Raw genomic sequence first — 13,566 nt, 5'->3', positions numbered from 1 at the left:
AGTTTAGTAATCAGTAGAATATTACAAAATAAATCAGTTTTCCTTTCTTCAGATTAAAACGGGCTATTCCATGCTAAAGCAGAAGGGAAGTGAAAACTGTATAAAGTCTGCTTTGTAAGTTTAAACTATTGCAATAACCAAAAAGTGACAGTGATTCTCAGGTGAAAGATTTCTACTCCTCAGTTTCATTCACAGGCCATAGGATGAAGGATGTGCTTTCAGTAACAGCCAAGATTGGAGCGTTAGAAGTAGGTCCTGTTCCTACCTCTGCCACAGACATTGCACGGGGTGTTCAGGTAGCTTCTCTACCTGGAGAGCGATTAGCTTCGCAGTCAAGCACTCGCATTGAAGTAGCAGATGGATGACTGAGTAAACCCAACGGCTAGTCACTCTTGAAAGGAGAAGGTCCCACCCCGGCTCCCCTGTCCTTGCTGCAGGCCATGCGGTCCTGCCGCACCAGCGGTATCGCTAGGTGTGACTCCCCTCTGACCACATTCAACTCCCTAACCCGGCAGGAAACAATTTGCTTTCTAATGTTACTTTGTTTCCTAACAGGTGAATAGGCTTAGTGGAGGTTCAGATCTCTGCTCTCATCAGTGGTGGGACATGGGAGGAGGTTCAACACAAGCTGTGACATGTAACTTCATCCTGGCATGAGGAGGCTGGAAGTGGTGAGTCCTGGGTGCTAAATGCCTTGGAATACAGTTTGCTGACTTGGATGCCTGTACAAGAACCACAGCCCCTTCCAGCCCCCTCTCTGCTGTCTAGAGAAGTCTGTTATGTGTCTTGCACCATATCTGTCTATGTTCATCCCTCGTAGAGGTGAACAGGCTCTTCTGGAGTTGAACTGTGGTCCAAAAGACTAAGCGCACACTTCTGAAATCTCACACATGCACACTTAGAAGGCTGCTCTGCCCCTCAGGGCATGGTAAGCACTCCTGAACCCTACTCAGCCTTTGCAGCTGGCTTGGTCATCACTGACCAGTATTAATTGGTCTCGATTTTAACCTCTGGTTGTTGCAGAGAAAGTAATTTGGTTTTTGTTAGGTGCTGGACTGTTCCTGGTTCCTCTGGGCATCCTCAGCTCTGCATGGGAAAGCTGTTCATTCCCACTAACCATCCGAACTTGCTGGAGATGGCTATGGACTGTCAAAAATTCCCCTTTCACCATCCTCCCTGGAATGCAGTCCAGACGTAGATGACAGGATACACAGGTTCCCCTTCAGGAAACTGAACACGGTGGTGCAAGCTGCCTTCCCTTTTCTGCTCTTACACAATCTCTGCCCTTCTCAACCTCTCATGCCCAAGAGCTACTCATCCTGCTCCCAGCTTCGAGTGAGACCACGCACAGCGGGAAAGACTTGCAGTGTCTGGGCCACTTTCTTTCCTTTACATGCTCTGATGTCCACCATAATGGCAGATCTGAGAGCAGCAGGAGCTGGCCTTGGGGAGTAGAAGTAGTTTGCTCCGGAGGAGTTCAAAGGAAGAAAACAGCAGTAGAAAAGAGGCCGCTGCCAAACCTGGGTGGCTCTGACAGCACTGCTGAGCCTGGAGGAGCCTCTAGCACAGCATGGAGAGACAGGGGAAGATGCACATGGGGAGTGGGGCTGAGAAGGTGACCTGCAGGTGGGACTTCTCTGCCCAGTGCCAACAGCATGACTGGAGATTTTAACAAGGAGACCTGAGCTAGTCCTGGGTATAACAAAACCCACCAGTGATGGGTGAGCTGTGGATCCACATGGGAGACTGCTGCGCTCTGACCCCAGGATTAGCTGGCTGCCAAACCATGAGCTGTGTTATTTTTTGTTTTAAATCAGACATGCTTCTTTAATGGATGGTGTAGGAGGTCTCTCCTGTTGCCCCAGTGACTAACCAGGCCTCCCTGCTTTTGACTGGCCTGGTGGGGGGAGCTGAGATGCTCACTGCTTCCTCATTCCTGAGAGTTCACTGCTTGGGCTCACCACTCCTTAACTGAGTTCAGTTATTTAAGCAGGACAGCCCGGGAGAATATATCATGCGAAGGGCAGGGGCTGTGCTGAACAGTGTGGGACCTTCGGGCACCCGGTGTTTGGCTTGTCTTCGTAGGTGCCGTGACCATGGCATCCCAAGGCCAGGTCATTTTCTGGAGGTATGGTATTATCTGCATCTGCTTTGGGAGAGGGGAGGGAGGGAATTGCATTTTCCGGACTCCTTGGCTGTATCGCCCTGCTGCCAGGAGCTTTCGAGACACCAGTTCTTTGCAGCTTGACTCTACACTGCACTCACCCAAGCTACTGAAATACCAGTACAGCTTCTTTTATGCAATCAGTAAGGCCATGTAGCTGTCAGACACCCATGTGCAGGTCATCGACTGCAGCCAGGATGGAGATGAGTGTCCTAGAAACTCCGCATGGCTGGAATATGCCTCAGGTTTGGATGCTGTTGTAGGTCAGGATATTGATGGCTCGAGGAAAGGCTCTGTGTTCCTGCTGTTGTAGGTTGGGCTATCAGTGGCTTGAGGGAGGCTCCGCGTGCCTGCTGCTGGCCCTCGGACAGTCACTTATGTCTCCATCGCATCGGTGTGCTGTGGGGAGAAAGGCAGAAGCTCTCCTACAGCAAGTTTCCTTGCTGTGTAGGCCAGGAGTAAGAGCTGGGAAGATGTGCAAGCTGGTTTGTGCCTCTCGTTGCAATAAGCCTCTTTCCTTTGGAGCTGCTGACCAAGTCCTGGTGAACTACAGTCAGAAAAAGAAGTATTGTGGGGAAGGCCATAAAAATATCTACCTTGTATCCTTATCTCCTGATTAGTTGAAAATAACCCCCCCAGACTGCTAAATTAGTTGGCAAACTTGCTTCAGCCCCCAATGAATGCGGACCGGGCTTGCATCTAGACCTGACTGCTTGAACAGAGCCACCGACAAGCCGTGTCTCTTCATCCCAGGTGTGGGCTCTTCCAGGCTGGGTAGAGGCAGAGGCTCCAGTGAGGTGTGTGAGACATCCCTGCTTGCATTTGTTCTGTCAAAAAGGTTTCACCTGTTACGAGTATCCGTCCCACCTGAGCCAAACAGCAGTGGGGAGAAGGACAGTCCACATGTGAACAGAAGAGACCTTTCATGCGTGAACCATGCTCCAGCTTCCTCACATGGAGCATCAAGGAAGAACTAAATAGTAATATTATCTGCACCTTTTCACTGACCCAAGTGAGATCACTAGTAGACATAATGTAACACGATGTAAATATCCACTGGGCATCGTATTCCTCATGCGTCTGGAATGCATGTAATAACCAGCTCTGTTATTCTCAACAGGCAGCCCAGCTGGCTTTTGTCAGGGAAATGCAATAACTGACGGGTGTGAAAAAATGAACGCCTACCTCTTGCTGCTCTGAGAACCATCCTCCGGCTCTACCAGCGCCTCCGCCTGCCCCGGGCGGCTGCGCGCAGCCAGACGGCAGCAGGTTACTGGAAGCGGCAGGCGTCTTCAAGGCCGTTGGCCTCTTCAGGCTAATTTTGAAATGCAGAAATAGCCCAGAGAGAGGGGTGAATTTTCCAGGAAGCTTCAGAGGAGCAGTGGGAGGTTTTTATAGATTTCAGGAAAAAACAAAAAAAAACAACTCAAAAAATAAAACTGAAGCGCTGAGAAAAGTTGAGTTCTGCAATCATTAACTGCTTATTGGAATGGAAACACCTTCCTTTTGGGTTACCTCTGCCATGCTGTTTCTTTTCCACAGTAAGCTTTGCTGTAAGGAGGAAGGCAGGGGACCTTCAATCTCTTAATCTTCCAGGTTTTTTGATCCTCGCACCTCTAAGCCTATTCCCAAGGGAAAGCTTACTCCGCATGGAGCTAGAGATCAAGAGGATTAAGCCTCTGCTGCCTGTCACGGCGGGGCTGCAAGCCTCTTTCTGTCCCCGGGCTGTGCTCGGCAGCATTCAGGCTGCCTAGAGCTGCAGGCAGAACCCCATTTCATTTGGTTGACCAGGAACGGGACCACGGAAAAGAGGATAGGATGCATGGAGCGGCATTCCGCAGGCTGCCAAAGCGCCTCCGGGAACTAAGAGCAGCATCAGGGCTCTGACTTGTGCAGCCCCAGCTGTCTGCATCAGCCTGTTTCCATGCCTCTGAAATGCTGGAAATACGAGGGGTGCTGATGCACAGAAAATTGCTTTTTGCTTGAACTGCTGGACTGGACTGTTGCGAAACACAGCTACCGTCAGCATGCGGCCGGGTTGCCAACTTCCTCTTGTTCGCCCTGCACTTTGGATCCACTCAATAGGCACGGGGGGCTCGCAGGCAAGTATGTTTCAGGCCCTTGGGGTTCTTGGATCTCGCGGTTTCTGCGGAGGAAACTCCAAAGGGCCTGATTTCCCCTTGTCCCTGGCAAGGGGTGTTGAAGTGGGCAGTGGCATCTGTGTACCCAAAATTGCCACCCTCTCATAACAAACGAGCGGCTTTTTCCATCAGCCCTGCTGCTGCCTTGAACCAGGGGTGGGAAGCACCCCTCTGGATGCAAGGCTTTGCAGCTACGGGGGCAGGTGGTGCTGGCGGGGGACAAAAGGGTTGGTGCTGGCCCGTTAGTGCTGGTTTGTGTTTGCCCGTGAGCGAGCTGAGGACGGTTTTGCCTGGCACAGTGCTAGGACAGAGGTGATGTTCAGGCCAGAAGGTCCTTTTAAGGATTAGGGGCAAGCGTGGTGGCACTTGAAGCGTTCAGAGACTGCACAGGAGGGCGTCCTGGCTGCTTGTCCCCTGCATTTATCTATTTATCTGTAACCTGCAGGCAGCATCACTCGGCTCCCAGCAATTTCTCCCCTGCCCACTCAAGAAGGAGGATTTTAATCTAGAGGCGTGAGGGTGTGTCACAGCCGCTGTGAGACGGCGTGGCTGCCACTTGCTCCAGGCGTATGTGCAGTAGGTCTAAGCCTATGCTTCCCAGGCGTGAGAGCTGAGGCTGGTCACGGCAACCTTGGCTGAGGTTATAGCAACTATCTTGGGATCAGCTCCGTAGAAATTGGTTGAGCTCCTCAAGGAGGAAGATATTATACAGCATGTGCAAGAGGCTCGGAATCTGCCCTGGAATAGGAAAGCACAGGGCTGTCCCACGGTGAGCCTGGCTGAGACCCTGAGTGACGCGGGGTTGAGCCCCATGGGATGTGACACGTCCCTGCTGGGAGCTGTCGTGCTGCAGGATCCGCATGAACCAACAAACGAAGTCCCCATCCCGCAGGCCCCCAAGGGAGGCGGTGGCCGGTGATGAATCCCCAGCTGCCCGATGCCTGCGGCTGGAGGCTATCCGCCGCTTTCCTCTGCAGCGGGGTCAGCTGTGACCGCAGCAGCGGGGCACCAGGAGGGAGCAGGTGGAGAATTGCTGCCCACCCTGGTTGTGAGTGAAAGCTGGTGAGAATGGGGAGGAAGCCAAACACATGACACCTCCCAGCTCTGAGGGCATCTAGGCAGGGAGGGCTTGGTATGGATGTGAACGTATAGATGGACTCGTATGAACCTTTTTATGGACTTATGGCACACTCGTGATGAAATACACAGTTCTGATCCCTTCTCTTGAGCGCGCTGGCATGTGCAGACAGGGCTTCCTCAGACAGCTTTCCACGGGCTTTAAGGATGAGGTTGGAAGGGAGGTAGCGGGAGGGCAAGCAAGCCTTCTGCAATGTCTCCCCTCCTCTCCATCGCCTCTTTCTCTATCCCCTCTTTCAACCCATCTTCCCTTTCTCCCATCCCTACTGCTCCCTGCAGGAGGGGCTTGTTCACATGGTGCAACTTCCTAGAGCTCCATAATCCTGGCATCTGTGGTGATTCAGGCACGATTGTGCAAGTAACCGACGCAGGCACACATTAACGTTGGGAGGAGCAGTGTGGTTGTACGGACACTGACCGGCTCTCGTGCAGAAGACTGCCCGGTGTGTTGGGAAAGAGTGTGCTGCAAGCGGGTGAACGCAGCTGAAGCAGAGTGGTTATTTTTGTGTGGGTGGGAGGGCCATGACATCTTGCATCCTGGTCCTGCCTGGAGTTCTTGCAGACAACGGCAAACCAAGGCCTGGGCTGGCAGCCCTGGACGCTGGTGCGGTGGCCGTGGTCTGTGCCGCCTGCGGCATAGCTCCCTCCAGCGCCCTGCTGGGCTTGGGGAAGGGGGAAAGCCCCCTGTGAGGACCTCCTGCGGCTCTCTGGGCTTCTCCTCCAGCAGTCCTGAGCAGGGCTGAGCCCAGCAAGCCTGTGAGACTGTCAGGCACGGTGCGTGAGCTGCTCGCCCTGGGATGTACCTGTGGGGTTTTTTTGTGGGGAGCTGCTCCAGGGCTTGGTTTAGTGGGAGCTGAGGTCGCTGCCACAACCCCCAGTCCATGTGACAATGCACCCAGGACCACATGTGGCAGCTCCACCGGCTGCGCTGGGAGCCTGCACCAGGCCACGCTTACGGGTCTGTCCGAGCCAGGGCTGTGCCCGAGATGGGTTGTGCTCAGCAAGGCTTGAGCTGTGCTGCTCCATGTCGTGCTGCCTGTCACCTCCTCTGCCAGACGGCTCTGCCTGTGTGGCTTGGTAAGTTGTCTTCTCCTCCTCAGCCCCTCATTCAACAGCCACTTAGCCATCCGCACATGGGGCATCCCCAAACCAGTCAGCTCACAGATCGGGCCCTGTTTCCAGCCCCCTCCTGCCCGCTGCCTGGCTTGTACCGGGTTTCTGCTGGGGTCAGGGACGTGTCTCAGTGCTCTGCTCGCCTCTCTCAGCAACTGGTCCCTCGCAAGTGCCAGCAGGGACTGCCCACCTCGCTTATGCACCAGGGGATGCAGAGAGGAGCATTCTCCATTGGGACCCACTGCCTCCTCCTGAAGGCAAAGCCTGGGTCTCCTCTCCTCCTGCCGCACAGTCCCCCACCTTTGATGACGAGCGCTTGCCCAAATGTTTGTCACTACCATGGTCATGTGCTTCACTGGTTGCCCTTGCTCTAGGTCTGTGGCTTACCCGCCTCGACCGCCTTCCTGCCAGTGGCTCTGCAGACGTGCACTGTAGGTGTAGGGTGTGAAAGGAGGTGGACTGCACGGTAATGTTATCCTTTCTTTTTTCCCCAAATAGCATGACTACAGTCATTATCATCCTGGCTGTGGTGATTGCCCTGATCATCGGGTTTGGTGTCTCAGGTATGTGACTGCTCAGATTTCACAGAATCACAGATTCACTAAGGTGGGAAAAGACCTGTAAGATCATCAAGTCCAACCATCAACCCAACACCACTATGCCCACTAAACCACGGCCCACAATGCCTCGTCCACACATTCCTTGAACACCTCCAGTGATGGTGACTCCACCATCTCTCTGGGCAGCCTGTTCCAGTGCTTCACCATTCTCTCCGTAAAGAAATTTTTCCTAATATCCAGCCTAAATCTGCCCTGGCGCAACTTGAGGCCATGTCCTCTAGTTCTATCGCTAGTTACGTGGGAGAAGAGACTAACACCCACCTCACCACAACCCCCTTTCTGGTAATTTTAAGAGAGTGATAAGGTCTCCCCTCAGCCTCCTCTTCTCCATTTCTTGTTGTTACTGGCAGGGTGATGAACTTCTGCCCTGTCGCTACCTCCGTGTCTCCATCCTGTGCATGGGCTGAGGTGTGATCTTGTGTGGAAGTGCCACCTATCACCCTTTAACAAACGTTCGCTTTATAAAGCTTAGGTACTAGCTGGCTGAATTAAGACTGCACAGGCGACTTCAGTTCTGGCCTTTCTCAACAAGGTATCGCTCCATGGCATTAAACCACAAGGAGCCGTGCTCTCCTTGGAGACTGTGAGCTCTTGTAGGTTTTAAACAATGCGGAGATTCACACACACACACGCATATGTGCTCAGGGTGGGTTAGAAGACACCAGCGCTTGGCAATCAGAGCTGAGAGAGGATATCTGTGTCAGCTCTTAATTTCTGCAAAAACTTGTCAGTGGGCCAGCCCCAGGCTGCAGCAGCAGCTGTGGACATGTAAGCATCAGCACTATGGGGCAGCTCCATTTTGCCACTGGAAGTGAATGCCTGACCTATGCTTTCACAGCAGATATTAAGGGGTTTTTTTTGTTTGGTGGTGTTTTTTTTTTTAAGTTATATCTGGTGTGTTTGCGACTCAAAATGTTCAACTCCGTCTGTTGCTCCTTGGGAAGCCAGCTGAGGCAAGGGGTCAATAAGAATAGCACAACCCATGCTGGTGAAGACGTAGTGCTGTGTTAGCTGAAATTCCCTTGGGCTTGGAGCCTTAAACCCATGCATACAGAAAGTCCGGCACATACTGTGCTCCTTCTCCCAGACAGGAGGAGATGATGGTATTTATTGCGAAGTCGGGCAGCATCTGCCAGGATGGGACACAGTCCCCTGCTCCCTCAGAGGTGACAAAAATGTGTTGCTTTGGTGTTGGCCAAAATGCAGCCTCCTTGGGGTGCTTTGGGAAGGGCTGCATGGGAAAGAGGACCCGGCTCTGGGAAGGAGCTAATTCTCAAGCTTGCTGGTTAGGATTTGACTTGAGAAGCAATCTGTGTCCCCAGGGAAGGGAAATGCTGATTTTTTCTTAAATGAAAGAAAATGCTTTGGATTCCAGTAGGGGTGAAAGAGCAGCCTCTTATTTCTCAGCCAGCATTACGCCTTGCAGTCATATTTATACTGTATAAAGGGATAAAAAGACACAAAAATCACACTCTTCTGGCAACTGCAAAGAGAAAAATCCCTGATACATATAAGTAAACAAGAAAACACCACGTAAATTCTTCTCAAACAAATAAGAGGAGCTACTTTTTGAAGCAGACTGCCTGCTAAAGAAATGCTCCTGTGCCTTATCTTGGTATATAAGCCATGGGAGTTGACCTCTGCCAGCAGCACCGGTAGCTGCTGCTGATGTCCTTGCGATGTGCCAGTGCCCATTCAGCCTTGGGGCTGGTGCGTGACAGCCGCAGGGCGGTCTGGCCGTTCTCCACGCTCACCGCCTCGCCTTTCTCACGCCGCCTTGCTTTCTCCTTTCAGGAAAACGCTCCATCAGCGTGACGGCGCTGACGTCTCCAGGGAACATCGGCCAGCGTGGCATCCTGGGCTGCACTTTTGAGCCTGACATCCGGATGGGCAGCATAGTGATCCAGTGGGCCAAGGCAGGAGTAGCCGGGCTGGTTCATGAGTTTAAAGGTGGGAAGGACCACCTGCAAGAGCAAGACGCATTGTTTCAGGGCCGCACGGCGATATTTGTGGACCAGGTGATGGGTGGCAACGCTTCCCTGGAGCTGAAGGATGTGCAGCTCTCCGACGCTGGCACCTACCAGTGCTCCGTCACCACGGCCAGAGGGAGCGGAGCGGCAGTGCTGCGGTACAGGACGGGAGGTGAGGGGGTACGAGAAGGAAAATCCTGCTGCAAAACGCAGGCTAACATGGCTCAATCGGACCTACCCATGGTTACACCCATGCTAGAGGCTGTGTGAGTGGTGCCTGCTCTTCCAGTGGCCACCATCGAGCCCTGCACCTCTGAGTAGGACTGGGGTATTTTTTGACTTTTCCAGAGGTGTTTATGGCCTTACCCACTCTTTCCACATCCTCTTTCCAGAAAAGATTATTATTTTAATGCACTCAGTTGTCTTTTTTCTTCTATTTATTTACCATATGTAGTCTACCAGATACTTAACTGACTACAAAGAGCCCCTAAGAATGGGAGTAGCTAATTGATCTTATAAAGAGTCAGATTTTATATGTGTTAAAGATAAAATGATAGCTTTTTCTCTCTAGATTAAGATATATCTCCAGCCAGGAGAAGTGCTGCATAGTAAAAATTATAGCCTATTTAATACCTTTTTTCTATTTTTCTAATATATTCCATTTTTAAGAATGGCTTTCAAAGCAACAAACTGCCTAGATCACACTTGTCTTAAGTATTACATGTTTGCTAGAGTTAATTGTTTACCTTGTTATGAGTCAACCTTAAAACACACACAGACACTGCTGAATTTTCACTTGTGGGTGCTTAATTCTTCCAAACCCTTTGGGCTTGGCCATCGTGTTCACCACTGGCACAAAGCAATACACTCCCACTGAACTCAGCAGCGTTTCACCCGTTTCTGTCACCTCTGGGTCTTTCTAATGAAATTGTGGTGAGTTACACTGACTATGCAATGGGGATAACATGAGCCTGCACAGGTAGGTGGTCTTAGTGTGTCTCTGGCTGGCTTTTGCTGGCACCCCTGAGGTCCCAGCACATCCCTCGAACTCAGGGGTTAGCACAGTAGAGTGGGTCCATGACCTTCCAGGGAAAGTTTCTAAGGTAGCCAAGAGAATTGTTAGAAGGGAGTGGGAAAAAAAATATTTGTGGCTCTCCAAATGATGAGTCAGTCCTCCAGGAGAGATCTGGAAACCACCACCAGGTCTTCACCCTCTTCCAGTGAGCTGACTTTGGCTGCAGTAACGTCATCTCCCAAAGGGTCACCTTGTGTTGGAGACTGACGGATGAACCACTTCAGGGTCTCCTGCAGACTGGCCTTTTCACCCTCTCCCTCACCACTGCGACTGGCATTGCTGCCCAACAGCTCAAGTTGGGAGAGGAAAAAACTGTCAGACATCTCCAAGTCAAAGAACTGCAGTTTTAGGATGGGTGACTGCTTACGTGGTGAGGCCAGAAGTACTGGCAGCAAGGGGGGGTTCCACTGTCCTTCAGGCCAGTCATGGCAGGACAGTAGTAACCAGCAGAGCTCTTGAATGACACAGGCTGCTTTTCTCCAGGTCAGCTCTCCTCCTTTGGCCCAGCAGAGCCACAGCACCAGGAGGTGGGCACCAGCTTCTGTGCAGAAGCTTGCGACAGATGTCCTGGGGACGCAGACACTTCCCCATGTCACTCAGGGAGTCCGTCTTGGGACAGAAAGGGAATATGAGACTTGGTGTCGCAGGAACATCTGGCCAGTGTCATTTCATGCAGTCTCCCATTTCTTATTGAAAGCATGTTTTCTGCCCTGTTGCTCTGTGAAGCTCTTCCCCAAGCGGTGAAAAAAAAGGCTGCTGGGCTCACAGATCCCTTATCTTCCAATGGCATGGATGGAAGAACTGCTTGGGACTACAGGAGGTAACAGCAAGGCCAGCGGGCTTTGGCTCACATCTGAGGTGTGCTTAAGTCCCATGGGGACTTGGTCTCCTACCCCTCCTCAAAACCTTGTCAACCTGCCTGCTTTTGTGTTGCTTGATTTGATGTTTAAGGTAACCCACCCAGAAAAGGCATTAGAAAGAACACGTGAAATGCTGTATTAATTGATGGTTGGACTTGATGATCTTACAGGTCTTTTCCAACCTTAATGATTCTGTGATTCGGTCTTATTTCCATTGGAATTGGTGAACTCTGCTCTCCTAAAAACCTGCTGTTTCTCTTCACCTATGTGCACATAGGAAATATAATGAATATACAGAGGTATGCTTTTCTAGGAGAGCGAGACTAAGTTTTATTTGAGATGGCCTTGGCTTTAAAACACAGCTGAGTTTGCAATGGGCTTTAAATGTTTCATTTAATCCAGGGATGTTGCCGTAAATCCTGCAGCTCAGGCCCCACCTTAGCCTGCCCTCAGCCCCAACAGGTGCAGACGGAGCTTCCCTTGGCTGCAGCCCCATTTAGCATGAGAGTCACATCACGAAGCCGTAGGTGGTGGTCAGGCTCCCTTCTCAGTCAGTGGAGAGGGTGAGTCATCTTCCCCTTCCCCCAGCCTCTGATAACAGCAATCATTTTTGGAGTGCTTCTCCCTGCTGAGAAGAGCGGGTGCCTCCTTTCAGCCACCCGCCTTCAGCAGAGGTGAGCAGAGCTGTGCCTGCTGCAGTTCCTGCCTGGGGAAGCCAAGCGTTCGGCAGACAGGGGCAGTCTCAGGCCAGCCAGGTCCTGAGCCGTCTCCTCTGGGAGCTTGGATGTCCAGGAGCTCTTGGGAAACGCTTAGTTTACATGCCTGGGACCCGGCTTATAACTGTGAAGCAGAATTACTTAAAGACATTGAAGCTGTGCCATGACCTCAGGAGATCTTGTCAAACGGGACTGCCTTGTCCAGGCGTTAGATCCCCTGTAGTCATCCCCCTGTAGCCCAACCTATACAGACCTCTGTCTGAGCCTCTGTTTTTGGTTTGGCTACATGCGATGCTGAGCAGCAAGTACTCTAGAAATACTTGGGACTGACCAGCAGATGCAGTTGGGTGTTTCACGCCCCGTTCCTAAACATTCGCTGTTTTCTGACTCTCTCCCTATTTTCCTTCCCAAAGCCTTCAGCACCCCCAAGGTCCATGTGGAGAACAGCAGCAGCGGGGACACGTTGCAGTGCGAAGCACCGCGCTGGTTCCCTCAACCTGCCGTGCGCTGGACAGCCTACAGCAACGCTGGGGAGTACCTACCTCACGTTGCCAACACCAGCTACGAGCTGAACGCCGAAAACATCACTCTGAAAGTGGTTTCCTTTCTGCACAATATTACTGCTAACGTCACCTACACCTGCGTGATTGAAAACAACATTGCCAAGGCTACAGGCAACATCAAAGTGACAGGTAGAGTTTAACACCACCCAGAGAGCACAGGTGCGGGGGGAAAAGGGAGTTTAAACAGTGCGCCTGTGTGCGTCGTGGGGCTCCTGCAGTACCTGTGTCAGTCGAGGAAGGAACTGAAATCCATGGCTAATCCAAGCACCTTTCTCTGTCCCTGGGATGAAGGAAAGTGTCTGTGTTTGGCCCTGCTGTTTCAGATGTTTTTCACGGTAATGATTGCTCCCTTGGCACAGGGACAGAACTGCCAGGGAACGGGAAGGAAGGAAGGACACACTTCAGAAGAATGTATTTCTTTGTATGTTAACCAAAACCAAATCAACCAACCAAAACCCCAAACTTTTGACACTTTCTTTAGCCAGTTCAGCTTAGATCCCTTTTGTGTACCAAACCAGCAGGCCAGCTGTTACTGTTACTAATGTAACAATGTAATTAGTAACAATGTAATTAGAAACAGCTGTCAGCTGTTACTAATGACAATCGCTCTGACTCCAGCCCACCCCCTTGATTTAAAAGGCCACCTTATTCCCAGGAAAGCAAACTTTCTGAAAAGCCTGGATGTCTTTTCCTGTTCTATGTGAGAAGGGTCATAGGTCTTCTACAGTGAGGGTCTCCAGCACAAGAGGCAGGGACTATCTTTACTAATATTCAGAAAAACGGGGAGGAATAAACGTACATGCTCATTTTGCCTTCCTTGCTGTGTTCCCCATTCTGGTAGCCTCTCACTGTTCTTCTGCTACAGATTTCAGCATTACAAGGGGGACCAACTTGCAGCTGGTGAACCTGAATGCAGCGTCAGTGTCCTCCTCCCTTCCAGCCTGTCACTGGATGCTTCTGCTTCCCCTGTACCTGCTGTCGATATAAAGCCTCTATATAACAATCAGAAACACTGCTGGACCTGGAGGTAAGCTTGGAAAGGGAAACTCAGAAGCATATATGCTCAGTATAAGTAGACACACTTTCTGAGTTTTGTGACAGTAGCAGACCTACCTCAAGCCTGCCAGAATGGGAGAACATGTCTTTGCCCTCTGTCCATCCTTTTCCCATCCCCACCCTTAGGTGGGACACGTGGCTTGTCCTTCCC

At 51.4% G+C, this 13,566-nt stretch overlaps 1 protein-coding gene across 1 annotated transcript; it reads left to right on the top strand.

Moving 5' to 3' along the window:
- Nucleotides 1-2,096: 2,096 nt before the first annotated feature.
- Nucleotides 2,097-13,346, top strand: VTCN1 (V-set domain containing T cell activation inhibitor 1). Its single transcript, XM_059824798.1, has 5 exons — nucleotides 2,097-2,128; nucleotides 7,054-7,118; nucleotides 8,970-9,317; nucleotides 12,210-12,488; nucleotides 13,201-13,346. Exons 1-5 carry the CDS (start codon nucleotides 2,097-2,099, stop codon nucleotides 13,344-13,346), a joined length of 870 nt encoding a protein of 289 aa, XP_059680781.1.
- The last annotated feature ends 220 nt before the right edge of the window (nucleotides 13,347-13,566 follow it).

Source organism: Gavia stellata, chromosome 1 (assembly GCF_030936135.1).
Source record: "Gavia stellata isolate bGavSte3 chromosome 1, bGavSte3.hap2, whole genome shotgun sequence".
In the NCBI taxonomy this organism is placed as follows: Eukaryota; Metazoa; Chordata; class Aves; order Gaviiformes; family Gaviidae; genus Gavia; species Gavia stellata.
Note: the sequence above shows the minus strand (reverse complement) of the source record. Positions and strands in the feature narration are given on the sequence as shown.

Excerpts from the sequence above, each read along its gene's own strand:
- VTCN1 (XM_059824798.1), top strand. The coding sequence starts at position 2,097 with ATGGCATCCCAAGGCCAGGTCATTTTCTGGAG. Across the intron at positions 2,129-7,053 it reads GGCCAGGTCATTTTCTGGAG|CATGACTACAGTCATTATCA; the intron begins GTATGGTATTAT and ends TTCCCCAAATAG. Across the intron at positions 12,489-13,200 it reads AGGCAACATCAAAGTGACAG|CCTCTCACTGTTCTTCTGCT; the intron begins GTAGAGTTTAAC and ends CCATTCTGGTAG.